Source organism: Spodoptera frugiperda, chromosome 25 (genome assembly GCF_023101765.2).
Source record: "Spodoptera frugiperda isolate SF20-4 chromosome 25, AGI-APGP_CSIRO_Sfru_2.0, whole genome shotgun sequence".
In the NCBI taxonomy this organism is placed as follows: Eukaryota; Metazoa; Arthropoda; class Insecta; order Lepidoptera; family Noctuidae; genus Spodoptera; species Spodoptera frugiperda.
The window spans coordinates 8,453,508-8,476,284 of record NC_064236.1 but is presented as its reverse complement, the minus strand read 5'-3'; the positions used below and the strand labels follow the sequence as shown (position 1 = coordinate 8,476,284).

Genomic DNA, 22,777 nt, shown 5'->3' with positions numbered 1-22,777 from the left:
ATAGTGCATTTATCGAGGAAGGCTATAGGCTATAAAACATCACGCTACTATACTAATATGATATACTAATATACTAATATTATATACTAATATTATAAAGCTTAAGAGTTTGTTTGTTTGTTTGAACGCGCTAATCTCCAGATCTACTGGTCCGATTTAAATAATTCTTTTTGTGTTGAATAGTGCATTTATCGAGGAAGGCTATAGGCTATAAAACATCACGCTATGACCAATAGGAGTCAAGCAGAGCGGGTGAAACCGCGCAGAAGTAGCCAGTCTATACTATACTATACTTACTATATTATTTATTATTATTATTTATTATTAATATTATAAAGCTGAAGAGTTTGTTTGTTTGAACGCGCTAATCTCAGGAACTACTGGTCCGATTTAAATAATTATTTTTGTGTTGGATAACGCATTTATCGAGGAAGGTTATAGGCTATAAAACATCACGCTACGATTAATAGGAACCGAGCAGAGCGGGTGAAACCGCGCGGAAGTAGCTAGTCTTAAATATTATGAATTGTAAATACAGTCTGTATGTGGATATTATGTGCCAATATTATAATTATTTGAATTTACTTCATAAGGTACATAATATAATTATAAAATGTTTGAAAGGTTTGGATTGGATGTTCTTTGTCGATTGGTTGCTTGCTACTTGTATCCGCCGTTAAAACTTAATACTTTTCTAGATTATTCAAAGGTTCAACTGGTAGAAAATACCTACGATTTTAAAGTAGATACTCATTTCAGTTTAGAAGTTTCGTAAATAAATAAATAAACGAAACAAATTAAAGTCCCACCATACCGGGTAAATTTTTAAGTTGGGAACCCTTAAGAGTGAAATGCATATAGATTACAATCTGTCGTCTCCCTCCTGTATGCTCTTGTTGTCTCAAGTCATAAATTGACACAGGCGCACTACGTCGAGTCCATCCGCCGCAGGCAAATTTGCGTGCGAATGTATTGATTAGATGCTCGGAACAGGGTGGGGCAGCGCAGCGCATGTCATCTTGAGATGCGACCGCCGCGCAGCGTCGCATCCTGGACGCACCGGACAAATACGTACCTACATACCTACCTATAATGTGTATATGTATCAAATGAATGCTTTGTAATACCTAATTTTAAATATTATTATGCGTAGGTAATCTTTTTGCTCTTTGTTTAACCATTCCTTGACCACCTGCGCTTTTAAGCGACTGCAATAAGAAGGAGCAATGATGAAAGTATCTATTGTTATTTTTATGTCTTGGTCGATTCAGAGTTACTCTTATTACCTACACTATTTCTGTCGACTGATGGAAACAGAGCTTCGTGCTTCTGCATTGTCGCATTCTATCATCTGCAGTCATTTCCGAAATTGTCACTCCACCTGCAAGGAGGACGCTAACCATTTGCCTGGGCGTGATTATGAGATTAGGGGAGGAAGGAGGCGGGGGATATTATCATGCTTTAAGGTTTTCATGTGACTGATGTCAAACTGTTTACCGCATCAGGGGGGAGTCAACTTTATGCAAGTTGATAGGCATACATCTGAAAGATGCAATGCTTATTCTACAGGTTGTTCTTTAGAACCATTTTTATATGATTAAAATTCTAGTGAGGTAGAGTAAGAAAAAATACAGTAAAGTTTACACAAAATATAAGTTTTTATTAAATAAATATGTATTGATATCAAAACAGCCTTTAGTAACAGTTTTGAATAAACTGTATATGATCTAAATTGTAAACAATAAATAGTTATTTAAAAGGTTTCAACATTATTTCCTCACATGCACAAATAAAGCTTACCTCAACATCATAAGAAATAAACCTGACTCTACGACTCCACATAACAATAAGGTTGGACAGCAAGGAAGTACCCAAGCTAGCCAAATTAAATAAATTTTCAAAATGCCAAAACTAAACGTTTCAATGAATTTTGTACGAAATTGCGAGAACTTATTTTACGTCAAAATCATACTTATTTCTCTTAGGCTAGAAAAATACGAAAACTTAGACTAAAATTAAATTATGTAATTAACGAGAGTATCATTACGTTTGGATACTCTGATAGATTTAAAAGTGGAAACAATTTATTCTTGATTGAGGACACGTCTTATTACATTTCAATATTTGTTTTAATGTTGTACATTTCAAATATTTCGTTTAGTTATAGACTATAACAAAGAATGTGGACGTTTAAAGATAGAACTTAGTATTTCGGACATAATAATATGTCTAAATAACCGTCTCATAGGCCGTGTTTTGCAGATTGCAGTATAACAGACTAAAGTTGACAATTTTATTCAAAGACTGATGGAAAATTGACTTTTTCTTAACAACGTGTATTTCATCAGACTATAATTATTGTCATTAGAGGCTCATCTTTAACGCAGAAGTAAATATATATCGGAAACAATTACCATTCTGTCCATATTGTCATACTAATATAGGAATATTTTTGAAAGACGTTAATTATGTAGGTATTATCTTTTTTAATAGATTAGTTTCCATGGTTAAAAAGTAGATTACAACATTTAAGAGAATGACGAATTAGATAATTAATGCATTTCTCGACAAATGGAATTATACATTAGAATATACTAAGCATTAAAATAACCGATCAAAATATACTTTTCATTAGAATTTTCTGAACAATGTTTAACCATAAATGAATGCTGTGCTTCAATTTGTTGAATAACTACAAGATAATGTATATGGAAGTTAGTAAGACACTGTCAAGTCTATCGTTGCTGTATCGCATAGATATAAGGCCAAGGTGCCTACAGATTATACCTTTAACTTACATATTAATAACATATTTCGGTATTGTGGACACTGAATGTTATGAAACATTACAAAATATTCTATGCATGTCTAATGGACGTTATGTTACACAACATTGTAATAACAATATAACATTGTTACTCGAATGCAGTATTGTTATACACGTTGCTGCAGGAAAATAATCTTAGATAATGTGAAAATATGAGTAATTTTTGTTACTAAAGACCGAATTCCATAATCGATTTCAATTCAAAATCTTTAATACAACAGATATCAATAATCGATTAATCGATCTATAATCGATTATTGACGTCTGTTGTATGATTTCTGTTAAAAATCGTTCTTCACAAAGATTTTGGATCGAGATCGTTGATGTTAGCCGTGAATCTGTACGCACCTTTAGCCTCAACATATAACTATGGATGTATGTTTCCACGAGCAATGTGCCAACTATGTGTACATAGCTTACATTACTATTCGTTCTTCATGTCGCATAATCTAGATACTAGGGGGAAGCGAACGATGCGCAGCTGATTCGCGTAGTCGCAGACTATAGCATCCTTCAAAGGTAGTATCTGTCGCACGAAGATACAACCGTCACTTTGGCCTGGAACAATACATTGTGTATATCCATTAGATACATAAATATTATAGTTTATAAGTGTTGAATGATATGAAATTGGTTCAGTTTAAATATTTTAATTACTGAACCAATAAAAAAAAACTTCCTTTCAATAGTTTTACCGCAACCTTGTATCTTTTGCATAGTAAATGTCTTGTAAAATTTACAACTATGGCAGCAAAATTATGTATAATATAATTATATCTAGCTGCTTTGATAAAAAACGTCTTCGAGTCTTCGCTGGTGAGAGTTTTACTGTACGTGAAAAACAGGCACCCTGGACTAGCCATTAAGGTAATATACAATTTGTATAACTGTTTATTTGTTCGTACATACACATATCTGGGCTATAGAATGTAAAATCCGTTATTATAGATAAATACATTTATCGGGTGTATTACCTAGAAGTACTCGTCGAATGACGTCCCCACTGCTGAGATCGTACGCGGTCAGTCCGCTGCGATCTCCCATCACCAGCATCGTGTGCGTTAGCGGCAACATACGACTCATGTAGTTAAGACCCTGGAAACAAACATTCGTGTTATACGTTTAGTAATAATTTGATAAAGGTATTTTTTTGCTATTGAGAAATTCATTCTCTACAGGTGTTCCTTTAGAAAATGGTGCACAAATTAATCGTAACACTTAATTAGCGCTTGACTAAGCTACAGCAAAATGCGGCATACGATTTTCGTAAACATCTATAATACTTTGCCTTACTTAGTGTACCTTTAGTACGAGTTTGCTTTACGTTTAACGATATCGAAACGAGAACACGTTTGGTGCTCTGATTGGTTAGTACATTCGTGCTGGCCAATCAGAACGCCGAACACGCTCGTTTCGTTTCGTTCAACATAATGCAAACTCATACTAAGGGTACACAGATCTTGCTATAACTGGAGCGGTCATGCTGCAAAGACAGTTATAAATATAAAAGACACTTACTATATGTATAGAGTTGAGCATATGCCCCTGGAATCGATCCCAGATACATAGGCGTTCGTCTGCACCCGCTGACACTACGTAGGAGGCGGTGTATGCTAATGACGTCACTGCACCGTCATGAGCCTGCATACTGTACAGGCATGCACCTAGAATTTTAAAAAGGTTAATATTCACTGTTATTGTATCGCAGAAAGAGTATTCTATATTTCTATATTATTTATAAAAACAGACATTGTGTTGTTAGATGATTTTACAAACACATTTTTTTACATACAAAGTCGACTTTATACTGGAAATATGTGTGAATAGTTATGGAATCGAAAAACAGCTTTGACGAAGAGGACTTTGAGATGAAGTTTTTGTTCTAAAAATGAGACAGTTATAGCCTAATTTAGATTTTACGAGTTTTTACGATAGCTAAAGTTACGCAATTAGAATGAATTAACCCAATCTCCTTCGTCATTCTCTACAACTATTGGTGTGTGTAAAAAATGCGTTTCTAAATAGAGATTGGTTGAGACAAAATGTAAAGAGGTTGCACGCTAAAAAGTTATTACAACATTTTTACTTATATCTCAAATAATCTGTGCTTTACATACCGGTGTGCAGGTCCCAGACGCATAGTAGCCCGTCCTGCGAGCCGCTCCCTGCGATAGTCGGGGTGGCGTGGTCGATGAAGCAGCTGGTGATGGGCCCGCAGTGACCGTGCAACGTGAACAACGGGTTCAAGTCCGCACTCGAGAATACCTGCAGAATAATACAACATAACATATGTACTTAATCCTCGAAAATGGATTATTTTTTTACTCCCATAATACCTAAAAGATTTTTTTTTAAATAACTGTTAATCCGTTATCATGGCGCTTGCAACAGTGCCGAAATATCGGAAACTTATTAAAGTGAATAAACCTGGTAAATATCCCGTCACAAGTTCTAATAATAGCCTAAAATAATCGTTTGGCAGTCGCGTTCCAGTTACTCGCCGTGGGATATTAGATACACAAGGATCACATAACATGATGCTGCGAAAATGTTCTATTGAGGAATTAAAATAAGGCCTAGAAATCCATTTGACGAATGCAGGCGTCGTCGACAGCTTTCATTCTTTCTAAGTAACATATAAGTATTAGTTATATGTAGACTGCCTGTTGTTGCAAGTTAGGTTTTTGTACAGCAAACCTAACTTGCGGCCCGCGTCAGCATCTATAGTGTAGGAATTTCTCTATTTTTGAGGTGAATTTTCCAAATAGTTCTGCCGTAAAAACCTTTCCTTTAAACGACAATAAATTAATTACCGAAATCAGTCCAGCTAATCACGCGTATTTTGTAAAATTGGAACCCATCATCTCTATATATAAAAATCAATTGCTGTTCGTTAGTCTCGCTAAAACTTGAGAAGGGCTGGACAGATTTGGCTAATTTTGGTCTTGGATCATTTATGGAAGTCCAGGAAGGGGTTTAAAACGTGAGAAAAAAAATTGAGGTGGTACGAAGGTTGCCGGGTCAGTTAGTTTTAAATATAGTTGTACAGAATGTTTTTTTTTTTCAGGGGGGATAATCATCCAATGACTTCTCTCGCCAGGGCAAAGCGAGAGGGAGTGTCAGACTCTTACTGACTAAAAACCACCCCGTTCCTTCTCCTGCTTGTCGAGCCGGAGCCCCGGTAAACCCGCTAGGTAGTCCGCAGCTCCGGATTAAGCATCAGCCCTAGTTGTATAGTATGTTACCTTGAGTACATGATCCTGTCCGCCCGTGACGATGCGTCCTCCCTCGCAGTGCATCTCTGTGATGGGCTGCTGGTGCGGCCGGCACTGAGCTATCCGCACACACACCACCTCTGTAATGTTTGTGTACTCTATATTAAGTGTGATTTCAATATGTTTGCTAGTAGGTTAACATGAGCTGTGTTATTGAAACAATATTAATAAATAGAGGCCTTTCGTATGTCGTATAAATAACAAACTTTAATCTACGATGGATCTTATCATACATCATCTTCAGTTTATATTGTATTCATATGTATTGTTTCATTGTAAGAAATAATATAAAATTAAGTCGGGTTTTCCTTCCTGACGCTATATCTCCAGAACGCACGGACCGATTTCCACGATATTGCATTCGTTGGAAAGGTCTCAGGCTTCGTGAGGTTTATAGCAAAGAAAATTTAGGAAATATTTTAAGAGTAAAGCAGGAAAACAGGGAACATCATTGGTGGCGAAATCACCTGGTTTGTTAGTAAATAATAAAACATTACCTTCTCCGTCGCTGAGATCTGTCTCGTAGGAGAAGCTCATCCTTGAGCGCGTGGACTCGCCCTCGGGCGCGTATCCCACTCTGAGGGAACCGGCAGATCCCGTGCGTTTGTGCGCTAAACATATTCAATTCACATTAAATTAAATTAACTATATTTTTTTCATTCTGTATTTAGAAATAGGCCTATCCAATCAATCAATCCAAAGACTAGTTTAGAAACACAGGCAGGCCAAATTGAATTTTAAAACTTGCGCAGACACCGTGCAAACGCCGCGCTAGCATTGCGTTGTCTCGTTTTCAGGTTCGATTCTAGTGATAAATTAATAAATGATGCTTTATGTAATTGATCAATTTAAACGTATAATTAGTCATGCTAAAATGCGAGCAAAGGTGCATACAGGCTAAATGATATTTATTTTGCAAATAGGTCACAATGTAACTCTTTTACACGCCAATCTCTTAAATAACTAGATGAGGCTACAACTGCCTATATGCACGTTCGCTCCTATTTTAGGGAAATTTAAATAAGAATATTTGGTGAAATCATATTGTCATTAAAAGGTAATAGTTTAATACTAACTTCGTCGATGTGCGGTGCTGAACTGCCAGTCGACGTGTGCGCCGGAGGCTGCGTTGTAGGCGTCGAGGCGCAGTAGCGTGAGGTGGCCGGCCAGCGACGCCACGCAGACGCGCCGCGCCCCCGCCAGCGCACGCACGTGCGTCGCGCCCGCAGAGTTACACCCCCCTCGAGCTTCTATACTCCACCATACGCACTGCGACACATATTTACGTATAAAGACACACTTGTACTTAGAATCAACATATCTTTAACATATAAGAATGAAAAGAAAAATGTGCTTTGTGGAAATCTCATGTATAGGTGTTTCTGTTTAGATAATTCATTTTCGTTGTGTTTGTAAACGTCTGAAGATTTGTATAGGAGTATTTGCTAAAAGCTAAATGGCAGTCGTTGCATATAAAATAATAACATACAGTCGAATCTGAATTATACTCAGAGCTGACCCCAAAAACTAATTAGTGAAAAGAATAGGAGAAATAAAAACCAAGCCCGGTATATGGCGATAGGTTCACCACCTATGTATTACGTACATGGGGACTTACAATATAAATTGTGAAAAGTGGGTGTACATTATACAGTGGCATTTCGTGCAATAATATGCACCTCTGGCTAACACTTCGGGGATAAAGGACGTGACGAAATAAAAAAAAAATAAGAACCTAAAAGAGAGTAAACATACCATGAGCTTCCCAGAACTGGCCTCCCAAAACTCGAGCCGGCCGTCAGCACAGCCGAGTATGATAAGATCGTTACAAAAGTCCATACACCACACAGGAGATTCTTTGATCGCCTTCCCTCTCCAATCCAGATTACTCACTACGTCCTCACTCTTATCGTCCTCTGCTGTGGGCCCACTATCACTTAATGTCGACTTATTATTAGACTTATTACGTAAACTATTTACAGATTGTTCACTTGAATCAAACACGAATATGTTCTCATCACTATTATCACGACTCTTAACACTACTGTTCATTATATCTTGATTACTTATATTTAAATTACTAGTATCCACATTTTCTTTAGCCTCGTAACAATTATATAAATCTTCTTGTTGGTCGCCGCAGTATAAGTTTCTGTAAGTACAAAATATTGGTTAATATGACTGGGTATATTATTATAAACTATTCTTGTAAATACTTAAGGAAAATTAAACATAGTACATTATTCATCTCCGGAATACTGAAGCTACTCAATACAAAGCAGTAATAGTGAAATTCAAAAGAGATAAATACCTGTAATTTTTGGCGAAATCATATTTAGTGGTCTCGGCGGTGGAGAGATGGTGCGGCGAGTCCCGCGGCCCCGCCGGCCTGAACCGCAGGCCACTCAAGTAACTGCTCAACCCTTTACGTAGCCTATGTACATTCTGTGGGAGAACAAAAACATTTTGTTACTCTTAAATAATAGTAAGTACTACGATTTTATAAGAAAATGAGAAAAGTAAAAATATGCATACTTAAGTACTATTGACTGGTATGCAGGCAGTGCCACAATTCCTAAATTTATTTAGATAAAGGAGAAAGCCCAAAATAGCAGGGCGTCGTTTAAAATAATTGATGAACAATATAATGATCATAAAAAAGAGGTCGTAAATATTTACGACTATATTACTATTAGTACGCTATTAGTTCTGGCTAAAACCATAACCGAACTGGCCAGTAGCATGCAGCATAATATTACAATTTTTATATAAGTAGAAGGGCGCGAAGGCCAAGTATTGCTGGGCCTTATTTTTGATTGCTCAGCCTGCTCGAAGTCTGTAATTGTGCCCAGTATATGGCAATAGGCTCACCCCCTATTACATTATTATATAGATGGTGAAGTGGATGTACATTGTACAGCGGCTGCAATGTGCACCTCTGCCGAAGCCTTCGGGGATAAAACCCGTGACGATACGATGACTACGAGTATATTTATATTGTACCTTGCTACACATAAATGATTTTAATCGATTCTGGATTTGTGCTCCACACATTTTTGGGCTTTGTCTTTTGTAAGCAGTTAATAATTTAACGGTAGTTGCTTTGCAGAGTACTTACCTCTGTATTTCTCGGTAACAGTTCCGGATTGTGATTTACTAAAACAAAAATAACTTGTTATTACTTCAGCTTATTTTATGGAATTGTATATCACAAGTGCGATTGTAATTGCGACTTTGCTTACACAACGTCCTACGTGAGTCATCTAGACGCAAAGGCGATACGGTGCGATGCGGCGCGAACGCAAACTCTATTGACGTAGCCTACGTCACCAACCGCACGGGGATGTGAAGAGGCTCGGTGCGACGCGGCGCGAACGCGATCAATTGGCTTGATATTTTCGCTTGAACTGGACGCGGTGCCGTGACGTTTTGGTTTATAATGTCGAAAACAGAAACAAAACGATTCACATGCACGTAGGATTCAGCCACCGCGTCACACCGCATCGCGTTGAATTCGCGTGTCACCGCACCGCTTCGCGTTCACTTCTACATCGCTCAAGCAGGACGTTGCGTTATTGAATGAGCAATTTTACAACAAATGTAATGTTGTTGTGTTATAAAAACAATGAGTGTTTACCTTTAGTTGCTTCGTACGTCAAATTATGTTTTTTCGATACTTTTTCATATAGGTCTTTCTGGAGTTTGAAGAAGCTGAAATGTAAACGTTCCTTTAAATAACTTGTAGGTAATAAAGTAATAATATATCGTTTTCCTTGAAATTATTGTCGTTATTGTACCAATTGCCGTCAGATGCGCGACTAATAATGATAAGATCAAAAGGACCAGTACCCTTAGTATGAGTTTATTTTACGTTGAACGAGATCGAAATCAGAACGCGTTCGGCACTCTGATTGGTTGGTTTATTCGCACCGGCCAATCAAACAGCCGAACGTGCTCTCGTTTCGATCTCGTTCATCGTAAAACAAACTCGTACTAAGCCCTCTGACCATTAAAAGTTGACGATGCAATGATATAAGTAATCTGTAATTTGGTCATTCACCGATGTTTCTTAAAATGGACAATTCTAAAATAATTCGACAATGACATTACAGAGAACTTGAACTTCAAAAGCAATTAAATGTTATCAAAAAAAGATAATGTCAACTAAACTAAATAACAGGAACGAAAATTAGTCATTAGATAAGATTTCAAGGCGGATAAGACAGGTGACATGTTAAATTAATTAGTGTGATAAGTGGCAGACAGAACTCAAGATAATTACTATCGGAATGGTTGTGAGAACCGCTCTATGACTAGTCGCTAAGCCTAGTTTTTCGACTAGCGAAGAAGTAGTATAAAATTTTTATAGAACATCCCACTATCTTTTTTTTTGGGAAAAATCATCTAATGGCTTCTCTCGCCTTAGGCGATGCGAGAGGGAGTGTCAGACTCTCACTGACTAAAAACCACCCTGTTCTTACTCCTGCTTTTCGAACCGGAGCCCCTGTAAACCCGCTAGGTAGTCCGCAGCTACCTTATACAGGTCTTAATAGATAACGATCGAAATGTGATCAGAGACGAATGACTTAGACGATACATTGGTGATTTTCTACGTTACAACGACTTCTCTCTCTCTCTCTCTCTTAAAGTAAGAATGATCTCCTAAAGTAAGAATAAAATGCTACTCACGCGCCACGGTCTATATTAGTGAGAATCTCTCCGTTCTGTGAGTCCCACACTTTGATGTTTCCTTGCAGACAGGAGCTGACGACCTTCTCTCCATCTGTCACCAAACACTCCACCTCCTGACTGTGGCCAGCTACGACTAATGGGACGGCTTCCATTACCAACTAGAAACAAACCAGTTATATGTAACAACTGTATAACTTTGCAACTGCAAATTAATTAAATGAATGAACAACAACCCTTAAATTCCTAACTCCCAAAAAGCCGGTAACGCACTTGTAACGCCTCTGGTGTTTCAAGTGTTCATGGGCGGCGGTGATTGCTTACCATCAGGTAATAGGTCTGCTCGATTACCGGCGTGTTTCATAAAAAAGTAATAAAAAAATGTCGTACATGGACGCTTGCGACACCTGAGGAGTCAAAAAGAGTTGCAAAACGAATAACACTTCCTAATCACGGTCCTGTACGGTTACGCCAGGCTAAATACATTATTTTAATGGGCTCGCACCTCATTAAATGGGACTCATAACCTTACCTGTACTGCAGGTTGTTTCGCCACAATCTTCCGATACTCATCATCATCACTCCACGAAGCTCGCCACTCAGCGTAATGTCGAGAACACACGCATCTGTTAATTAATCAAACGATATAGGCGGTTTGCAATCAACTGACTTTTATTATAGATTATACATCAGGAGTTAAACAATTCATAGATCTACATACATCATTAGTTCACAACTACGACACCAGATGACGCAAGTGGTAGTCAATATTATTTTTGTTATATTTATTTAATAATAATGAAGTTATAAATATTAAAATCATACAGGTTTCTTTGAAAGAAGGAATAACTATATTCCTGAATTCTGTGACTGATTTTGCAAAACTTCGACCATAACCAAAGTAGGTTAGGTCTTTCCAATGTTAATGACTTTTTATCAGTATCGATTTGATAATCTATTACTTAGGCATCATGTTTATAAATAGAAAATACTCATTTTCACACAGTTATAGGCAAAGAAAGAACAATATTTACCGGTAAAGCACGACCATCATGTACGCGATGACGGCGACACTGATCGTGCAGAGGATGGCCAACAGAAGGATCTCCATCGGTGTGGTGGGATATATTGGCAGGTCCGAGCCCTTGCCCCACGCGTGAGGCTGGCTTTTACCTTCCATTATCTCGAACTCTAAACACAGGAAAACAGGAAATATTAGATGCAGGAGGAAATTTATGAGACGTGAGTTTATGTCTCATAAATTTCCCCTAAGTATTAATTAATGTAGGTAATATATTATTATTGTTTTTATCTCTTTTTGTGACAGTTCTGTTGTAAATGGTGTGACTAACATGAATCATGAGTTTGTCGGAATTCTGACTCTTGGACTCATGTAACATATTCTTCTGGTGAAGACATTATACAAAGGTTCGCTTTCTTCATATTTATCCAAATTGAATTTTACAAAGTCTTCGAGCCAATCTATGGTTTGTGTTAATATTTTTTTGAAATATCTAACTTAATTGCTATGCAGTTTGGCAGAAGATTTATATGAAAATTGTGTATTGTGTCATTCATAAACTTCTTTTCATTTAATTTAATTTTTATTTAACAATTTTATTATTAAGGATTATTATTTTAAAAAATGGCTCCCATAGAGATGAATCCATTTGGCATTATGTTGATGGAACTGAATATAGGTAGTATTTGAAGTAAAGAAAGTAAAGTTTACCTGGCAGCATATCGATGGGGTCTAGCGCAGCTGCAAGAGCTTGCCAGCGCAGCGGCGGTGGATCCCTTTCATCAGGGTTCCGTACTCCAGCCGCCAGTTCAGGAGCCACGCGTTGGCTCACCAATAATGGAGGTAACACCGCCACATGCCGCCCAGCAACCGACTCGTTATAGTGAGATAACACCGCCGACCAGTGATGCGAAGACAGCCTACAGAATATACTCATCACTACACATCGTCACACAGATCACTTCAGAACAATAACAATATGTAGGAATGGGCTTTAACAAGCTTGCTATAGTAGATCTGTTTTACAGGCGGATTATGTAGAGGATACAACTGATTTCCCGGTAGCTGGTCGCACTTTTTTAACTCTAGTCCACATCACTACAGACTTGTAACTAATTTATTCTCAACCCACATGTCATGTGCTTGACTTGCAAGACCAAAAGGTTAACGATCAATCACAGCATTTAATATCATAATTGGTGCATGATTGAAACGCTGATTCATTCATAATATGTCAGTTATTAGTTTCAGAAACGAGATAAGTGTCTATTTACTAGTAATAGTTGAATATTAGACAAACATGTTCCCTTGTATTTAGATATAATTGCGATAGACATATTATTATGTTCTCAAGACCAGTCACCAGTCTAACGACATGCGCATATTTGTTTACGCCAACACATTTAATCGTCGTATATACAAATGTAAAAAGTGACTACATAACAAGTTTCGACTTATGAAACTTTATTGACTTTAAGAGCACAGTAATATGTATGCGTTGCTGTAATATCTACATAATGTATTAATTTGCTCTCACCTCGACCACGGCCGCGAGTGTGGTGAATGTTTTAGCATAATAGTGTCATTTGCATCCACTACGTTCTTTTCCGAGTCGATATCTAGCATCGGCGGGAACACCAGAGGATTTCTATCGCTGCTGTTGTAGAACACGAATGCCGATTGCTTTGGCTCGTTCTTCTCATAATTCCTCCTGTTTACTTCAGCTTCAGTTTTCTCGATATTGCTGATGAAGTAGTCAACGACGCCGGAGTTGTACACTATCATCGAGATCCACACCAACATCCAGACCATGAAGGCGCGTTGAAAGAACCGCGTCCTGGCCCACATGTTCACCAGGCGGATTCGTTTCGGAACTCTGTGGTCCTGGTGGCCCGGACTGGAATTCCTTTTAGCTACGACATCTGTCGGACTGTTGTGAGCCAGGCCATTCAATCTCGGATGTGATTTCGACTTTGTCATTCTTTGGGGCGAAAAACTATTTTCTTCAACGTAATTCTTACTGAATCTCCAATTTAGAGCGTTATTTGCATTAAAATATTCCTTTAGATGCAACTTGTTATTTTGATCTTTAAAATATTCCATTCGGTGAACATCGATTCCGAGTATAGTAGCAAAAAATGCCATTTGAATGAAAAAATCAGATATTAAGCTGACTATCATGAATATGGAAAACTCTTGGATAAATGGAACAAATGTAAAGAAACTAACAGTAAGTATGGTGATTTCAGTTAGCAAATTCTTTGTAATGGACCAGCCTTCCTTACTGAGACCTTGAGCGAGTCGGATCTTCACGTCGAGGCGCGAGTCAGTGGATGTAACGCTCTTAGTCAGAACTAAAACATTTTCGAGACCAACGATAATCACTAAGTAGGGGAATATCTCTTTGCCTTGCAAACTCAGTGAGAATCCGAAGTAAAGACAAATGCCCATTGACATGGCCAGACTTCCACCGATCGTGAGGACAGAACAAGCGGCAAGGCCTAATTTAGATCGAATGAATTCTATTTTTCTAACGGAGAAGTAGACGTAGAGAAACAGTCCCACAAATGTTATAGTCAAAGGAACTAGTTCTCTATAGTTGAACTGTCCTGGATAGTAGACGAGAGTAAACTCGTTCACGTGAGTGTACGGCATCTCTTGATATAGCGGGTATATTTCTTTCAACTTTTTTGTTAACGATTGAATGTATCTGAAAGTAAAACATTATCATCTTAGAACAGTGCGTAATAACTAACTTTCAAAAATACCTAATAACAATTAATTGTTCAATGATAAGACGTATGTAACGAGTAGATAATCACGAAAACCAGTCCAGCCATTTGTCCAGTTATAAATAGAATTGTTTAATATACAAATTGTTACGGTGCACTCGTGTGTAGCGATTATTTAAAAATAGATACGAATATTACGAGTAATATAACATTAAGATTGTTTAGATAAGTAATTGTGTAACCAAAACTGAATTGAGTAACTTTTTGTGTTACGTTTATTGTATAGACCGCTTCGTTGGCAAAGTAGTCGCATGTACTATGTGCGACGGCAAAGGGGTTTAGGGTTCGGGTTCGTTTCCTGCGTCGCTGGGGTTTGTTCGGTTTTTGGTTTTTTTTTTATATAGACTGTCTCGTCGACGTCACGTGCGGCAAAGTGTTACTGGGATTTATTCCGTTATTGGAATATTTTTCATAGTAGTACGGAGTCTGGAAATGTGTTCGGTATATGGTAATATGCTCATGCTCAACCCCTATTACTTGGGACTTATTAACAGCGAATAGTGGGTGTATGAATTACGTGCTATAGAGTGCACCTCTGCCTACCTTTCGGAGATAAAAGACGTGACGATTTTTATTTTATTATTATTACATAGATGTAATTTTCAATAACTGTGTGACACTGGTTACGGACTGATGCAGAAATGACTGAATAATCTTAAGACTGAAAAGAATACCTATTTATGAAGGAAAATTAATATTAGGGAAGTTATTACACTTTACTCGTTATTAGACGGTTTCCCTCTAACTCAAAGATCATTGCTAAATATCTTTGGGACAATACTGCATAAATAAATTATAAAAAAAGAAACAGCTATGACACTGACAACTGTGAATTATAAAAACTAGCGTTCTTGTGCGTAAGTAGTTATGAAATTTGACGACGAATTTTTTGCATAATAATGTGTAGGTAGATCATTTGCATGGGTACATTGACCCCAAAAAAATATTTAAAATTATGAGTGCATTTTTTGACGACGATCATAAATAATGTATCTAATGAAAAGGTAGCTTATTCATCGATTGCACGTGGGTTCGATGTCCACACGAAACAACTGTAGGTATATTATGATCTACAATATATTGCTCTGCCCCGGTTCTTTTTTTTTCTTTTAAAAAAAAAACGTTGCCCCACATTAGGATTTTCTCCTGTGGCGTGGGTGCGTTTACAAACATACAATTTCACATGCACATGACACCCAGACCCGAAACAACAATTTGTGGATCACACAAAGAGTTGCTCCGTGCGGGAATCGAACCCGCTACACGTTGCACGGCAGCCGGTTACCCAGCCACCGCGCCAACCGTGCAGTCAACTGGTTCTGGGTGTTATATGAACGAAAAAGTAGGTTTTATGTCTACGATACGGATGAAAATTTCTTAAAGCCGGGTACACATTGGTGCAATGTAACATGTAATGCAACATGCAATGCAAGAATTTGACGTCCACATTGCTGCAATGTATCATGTAAAGTAACAGAATTCCCATAGTGTAGACGCCTTGCGCGCACGAACCGCGTCTACTACGCGCACGAACAGATTGTTGCAACTCTTGCGCGTAGCGACCCGAAATTTGTCGGTTTTTTCCCCGAACACAAAGAGGCGCGCAGTATGCGCGGAGCGTCAGTGTGGACAGGTTGTGTGGTGTGTACGGCTAGACGCGCGCGAACATGGAACAAGACGACGCTACTGCGGCGGAGGAGGCGGTTACATTTACGTTTTTACCATTAGTTTTGCACCAGCTCTCTGACTATACAACTCTGTACGCCACCAACGTCGATGTCTTCTGCGTTTTATCACATGATTCACTATTAATAATGAAGCACTGACTATCATCAGAGCCCGCAATTGGTCGTCACGATCCATTCCTTTGCGTGTTCTTTTGCAGACTGAGCGATCCGTTCGCGCGCATCTCGGAAACAGATGTGAGTAGGTACATGCGCGGTTCGTGCGCACGTTGTGCGCGCCCCGCGTCTACACTGATGCAATGCTCGTTTCGTGTTGCATTGCATGTTGCGTTGCAGCAGTCTGTACCCGCCTTTAGACACACCTCGAAAAGGGGTCAATATATAAAACATATATGTATTTTTTTACCTTTGGTCCGGTTGCTGGTAGAATATAGTGACGGCATACTGCAATACTCGTGGTCGGGCTCTTAACGGATACCTTTTAATGCCAGTCTCTCGGAGTTGCATACCGAACGCCATTTCTGCTATTGACACTTTGGCTTTCTGAAGATTCTGAAATTGACATCCATTTTGTTTTCTAAACATGTTTGTTATGATTACACGGTTGGCGCAATGGCTGGTAAACCGGCTACTGCGCAATGTGCAGCGTACATTCTTGCACGGAACAATTATTTATTGTGTGTTCTACAAATTGTTGTGTCGAGTCTATTTTAATGTGTATTAACGTATATGATTGTAAATAAATGCGCTATCGATTTACCACACACATACATCACATTCAATAAAAAGAGAAAGTAAGAGCTTATGCAGTTAGGTATGTTTAAACTGTACAAACTATTTCTTGTGACTCCTGCCCGAATATGACTGAATGATGTCCATACACCTTTTACGAACCACATCTTTATACACTCGGCGTCACAAAAATCGCACCTCTTTAAAAGTTCCCTTCATAGTCATTTTAACCCTATTAATCAATGGCAGACATATGACTGTAAGGTATCATTGGAAAGGCAATTCATTTAAGTTTAAGAATAAATCAATGGATTTGGTTTTTTATTCCAATGATTAAAAAGTTACATTTTATTTTATCAGCAATAATTACAACAAATACGTCCTTAAAACAACTTAAAACCTAGTGTTACCCTCCCTAGCCCCGATGACTGCTTCCATGCTTTCTCTCACGGACGAATTAATGTGACAACAGTCTCTTGAGGAATGTTATCCCATTATGAATATTTTGACAACATTTTTTTAACAATACGTGCTGATGAGATCTGTTGTGTTTAGGAATTCTAACTGTTGTTAATTTAAAGGTCGTTAAACGTACTTTCAATTGATACCAATATTAATAAGGTGTAATGTATTCGTTACTGGCGGGACATGTTTTAAACTTACAATTTTCCAAGAGGTGCGATTTTTGTGACGCCGAGTGTACCACAACTTCACAAGTTACAAGTACCTAAGTAGTACCAAAGTACAACAATGATAACCTTATTTGCACCCAAATATTTCCTCATTTTAGGAATACTTTACACAACGATACTGGAATGTAAAGGTCTTGGTCCTTACTTAAATGAATATTTTGTACCAGTGAAAGTTATACCGCGTGCTAATGTAGTTAGAGCTGACTAAGGGAATACACATTCGGAAGAGCAGCGGCAGCAGCATTCTATTTTTTTTTTATATGTATTTATTCAACTTTAATGTATAAGGGCGGGCTTAATACCATAGGCATTCTTGCTAGCCAACCTTTAGGTGATGCAGTGAGAACTCTATGATAAACTTTACGTTTTTAAACTGCGATTTCCAACGGTCGAAACCTTTGGCATACTGGGACATTACGGCAAACCATCTTATGTAGATGGAATCCTGCAGTGTATTGTCACAGGCAATATTAATAAAGAAGTGTTCCGATTTCAATATCAATAAACATGAAAGCATAATAGTGGTTACTCTAGCGCTTTCCTTTTTCATTCTATATTGTTGTATTTGAATTTGGTTTATTGCTCCTTAATCTGATCAAATTAAGAATCAAATTAAATTGTTAATTGCCTTACTTTTCTGCCTTAAAACTCTCATAATCATGTTCAGACAAATCAGAAAGATAGCAACACTCGTAAACCTCCAGAAGTACTAACATGTACCTATCTACACCATACACCTAGGTCCTAGGTAATTGAATACGGTGTAAGATCGAGAAATATCTAACTCCTAACTCGTCAACGAGGTACACACGTGTAGAACAGTCTCGATGATTCCGTTGAGGGCAATTTGCCCACAATCATCGTCAGCTGCATCACCTTGAGGAGATTACGAATAATAGTTCTCTCGTACAATAGAATAGGACTTGTGACGAAAGGAACCTTGAATCTAACTATTTAGTACTTGCTTTTACCCGTGGTTTTGTCTACATGAATTTCCCATGAAAGGTTGCTTATACCCTACATATTACGCACAACTCTCAGCTTTAAGTATGCTCTATTTCAAGGTGGGTTGTGCAAATAAAGCGTACAGAGGTAATTTCCTTTTGTAGTTTTTGTTAAATTTTTAAATGCCACACCTTCTGATCTCCAAAGGGATGGACAGAGGTGCACATACACACATTGTGACACCATTGTGAAGCTCAATCTTTATCAGTTATGGTATGAGTCTAAAGCTCCCATGTAAGTTATTATATCCTTTGCCACGTGTCGATTACCTGACTCGGGAATCGAACCCGATACCCCTTCATAGTTAGTCACACTACAACTCGACACGGCAATCAGTCTCTTGAATATTTACCTGATAATTATAGACAGTGTTGATGATATTAGCATCCAGGGAAAACGACTGTAGATTCTGTTGCCATAGGTTTGCCGGAGATAGCAGCAAGCAGCTATATTCCGGCAGTACCCGCTCCATACTCGCTTTGCTATCGCGTCGCTTGATACCCCCGATTTGATAACAATGCTGGAGTAGTGTACTCTTTCTAAAACAAATAAGGCATAATTTTATGAACAAAGTCCATGTATTTTGACACTAGCTGCTTCTAACAGCAGCTTCGCCCGCATTCCTACGGTGTAGAACTAGCATATGTGTTACTCTAGATCATAATCTACCGCTGTTTCAAATGATATCACGATCATTTCAGCCGTTTTGAAGTGATTGAGTAACAAAGATACACACAAACTTCCGCATTTATAACATTAGTAAATTTCTGTGATGTATTTGCTCTTAATAAACACAATATTAGATACTTTATTTGGAAATTGAGAGATACAATTAGAAAATAGTAAGTAAATCATAAAATTTTTCGTTAAAACTAATTATTACGATAGATAGACATTAGACAAGTAGCTAATATTAACATTTTCTAATGCCACTCAGCACAGTCAATGTCACTAGCTCAGCAATTTAATTTAAGAAGTAGGTACCTATTAAGCTAATCACTATATAATGTATTTTAAATATCTTTGTAAGCATTTTTTCTATATCTGTGCATATTGAATAATCAATACAGGGAGAAATTTAAATTTTAGATATAACTACATTTTCGAAAATTGTATTGCTAATAAAATGCAAAATGTATATCTTTCTTAAGCCAAGTCATCAAGAATACCATTTTAAACACAGTATTAAGAAACTTGGCAGAAATATAAAGTCATTAATTTAAACTAACATCATAATTTTAAACTTTCAAATATTTTCGTATTTTACTTCAAAACGTTGAACAAAATTCGAATGTAAGATATTATTCAAAATCGCAAGTGACGCATAAAATCGCAGTTCTGCATAAATAGCTAATTAATTATAATTCGCATAGAAATCAAACAGTATGCAGTGCATTCATTCGTCTATAGATACAGCAAAAACTAAGTATTTTTATAAGAATTTATTATAATTAGATGTAGCAAAACTATTTAAAAAAAAAGTAAATGTCTTAACAATATTTTTTTTTTTGTCGCTTATTCTTGAATAAGTCATAATAAAACTGGCTCAGCCATTTTCCAGGTTTACGCTTAGCAAACATATTAAAGTTCACAATATTTATATATGATAGTTGACTATTTGACTAAATAAATGACTTGGTCTAGGTAATTAATGATGCAATGCCGAGCTAATTATGGGTAACAAACGTAATTAGGTTTGAGCAAGTTTGTACTTGATAGGTAAATCTTAAATAACCAATAGCAAACATACAATCGCTTACATGATACAGATTACATATTGAAAAGTAGCAAACATAATTTCCATTACTTTAACAGCAAAGCAGAACTTAATTTATTTGCATAAGATTTGTTTCATGGAGTTATTAACACAAATAGCTTGGCAGCTTGGCTGTGCAATGCGACAACAACATTCTTTACTATAAAAAAGACTTATGCTAGAAATAAAGTTAAAGACGTAGCTAAAAAAAGTTTTGCTTAAAAAATAAACAATTGTACAGAAAAGACTCACGTTTCTGGATCTTCATGGTTCCGTATAGTTTCTAGCAATCGAAAAACTTCTTGCAAAGGTGCTCGGAATGCATCCCACATCTTTAAATTGTTGTTCCACGGAGATACACCTTGAAGAAAAGTGTACATTTTTTATTTGCTCTACAACAGTAGTGTAGGGATTTAAATTAAGATTGACATTTGTAACTGCATAATGATTGATAGGATGCATGGTAATGTCATTCAAGGTCTCGGTATTTCTATTCCTGGGTTCACGGTTGTGATGTTATTGAATGCAATGTTTTCCATGTGATTCATAAGGTGTAAACAGTAATACTAGATACATTAGTCAATGCTAAATTTGTTAAAATGTTATAAAAATCTTTAGAATCGCTATAGTAGGAAAAAAATGAGGAAAATAGCTAGTAAAAGATTAGTTTCACACATAATTTTAAATATTTCATTATGAAACAGGAAACATGAGTATAACATAATAACATGGTTTTTCATCCCTATAGGAGTTTACAGAGGTACCCTTGGTTCATGACATACCTATTTTTAACAGTTAGGTATGTTACGAAGTCCTTAATTAATTGTATTAATTAAGGTAAACAAAGTGTAGAGAATAAACACATGGTAATTAAATGTTCATGATAACAATCAATTTGTGGTAAAATATTGTTCTAAATACTTTTTAAGCACTTCAGAAGTTGCTAGCATAGTTTTTTGTTACATTAATATTATTCATAAAGTATTACCTATTTTCATAATGATTTGCTGTACATATAGTAGAGGTTTGTCCTTTGCCCAAATATAAGGAAGCTTCTGTGTTTCATTGTAAAGGATTTCCAAATGTGAAGGTCTCTCTGTAAATTGTATGAATAAATATTTTAACATTTACATAACTGTTTAAACTGTTTATAAAACAGATTGTGAATAACACATTCCAAGTAAATTACATACCTTCAGAGCATTTGCTTTGGCTGCAGTCAGAACTCGTGAGATCATAAATGTCAACACCATGAAGCGGCAATGTTACAACCGTTGGTTTGTTTCCAGGAAGCGGTACATTTAGTAGAGGGTAACTGCAAATAAACATAACACTATAGTCTCCTATTTACACATGTCTTGAACAAGTCTGACTAAAGTTTCCACTCACCAGCACAGCAGCAAAACAGATAATGCCAATGTGATTGCTGTAATAGGATAAGACGAACAAAATAATCCGTAAGTATAATAAATCTGAGCTACCCTCTCGGGCAGCGTGGATCCAGCCATTGTTGACAGTCTATATCTCGTTAACCGTCTGGGAAATTCCGTTTACTAATCTCAAGACACCATCGCACGAGTATTCACGTCACTTGCAAATTTCAAAACGTTGTTTATACACGATTATGTTACCAGAGGCGCATTTAGTGCGGCCGATAGCGTGTGCAGTAGTGATAGTCACGAATGCTATGGTATTTCGCATCATGCACGAGCATGCCGCTATGTACACTGTAGACTCTGGCTTCTCAGTAGTAGAACAAATTATTAAGTATTACATCAACCAAAGCAACTCAACCACGCAATTTTGACATAATGACAGCATCACTGGTAACTTTGACAGTGACTCATAATACCACAGACTAAAAATTGTTCGGATACTCGTCTAATCGGATTGTCTTATCGCATTGTTAAAAATTATCTTTCCAATACAGGAGATTTTAAAGATAATGAATTTTATAATTGGTGAAATAATGTGGATACTGATAAAAATGTAGTAGTTTGCAATTGACTTTATAGCGAAAATTTTTTCAATGTAACTAAAAAAATGATAACTATAAAAATGTAACTATAAATCTATTCATGTTTCTATACCCGTGTTAATTTGCAAGGTAAGGCTATTGTCGTTCAATGGACATGATTACAATTTCCAGGGCAATCTAGAAGAGCAAGTTTACTCTAAAATATTTAAAATTTCGGTCTTAGGACTATAATTGCAAGCTAGACCTCTTGCTTGATATAGAAAGGTATCAGTGCTTGCTATTTTGTGTGGATGAAATTAAGCAAAGGTCGCATAAAGCATACATA

At 37.0% G+C, this 22,777-nt stretch overlaps 1 protein-coding gene across 1 annotated transcript; it reads right to left on the bottom strand.

The window, feature by feature from the left end:
• Positions 1-1,638: 1,638 nt before the first annotated feature.
• LOC118266704 (sterol regulatory element-binding protein cleavage-activating protein) lies at positions 1,639-22,298 on the bottom strand. The gene is made up of 22 exons (XM_035580207.2): positions 21,864-22,298; positions 21,668-21,789; positions 21,463-21,570; positions 20,727-20,835; positions 19,071-19,257; positions 16,696-16,841; positions 13,350-14,522; positions 12,524-12,732; positions 11,826-11,982; positions 11,324-11,417; positions 10,792-10,952; positions 9,740-9,813; positions 9,221-9,258; positions 8,414-8,547; positions 7,858-8,254; positions 7,179-7,371; positions 6,600-6,713; positions 6,073-6,182; positions 4,945-5,092; positions 4,346-4,491; positions 3,802-3,922; positions 1,639-3,385 (listed from the first exon to the last, which is right to left on the bottom strand). Exons 1-22 carry the CDS (start codon positions 21,980-21,982, stop codon positions 3,252-3,254), a joined length of 4,194 nt encoding a protein of 1,397 aa, XP_035436100.2. The 5' UTR covers positions 21,983-22,298; the 3' UTR covers positions 1,639-3,251.
• Positions 22,299-22,777: the final 479 nt, after the last annotated feature.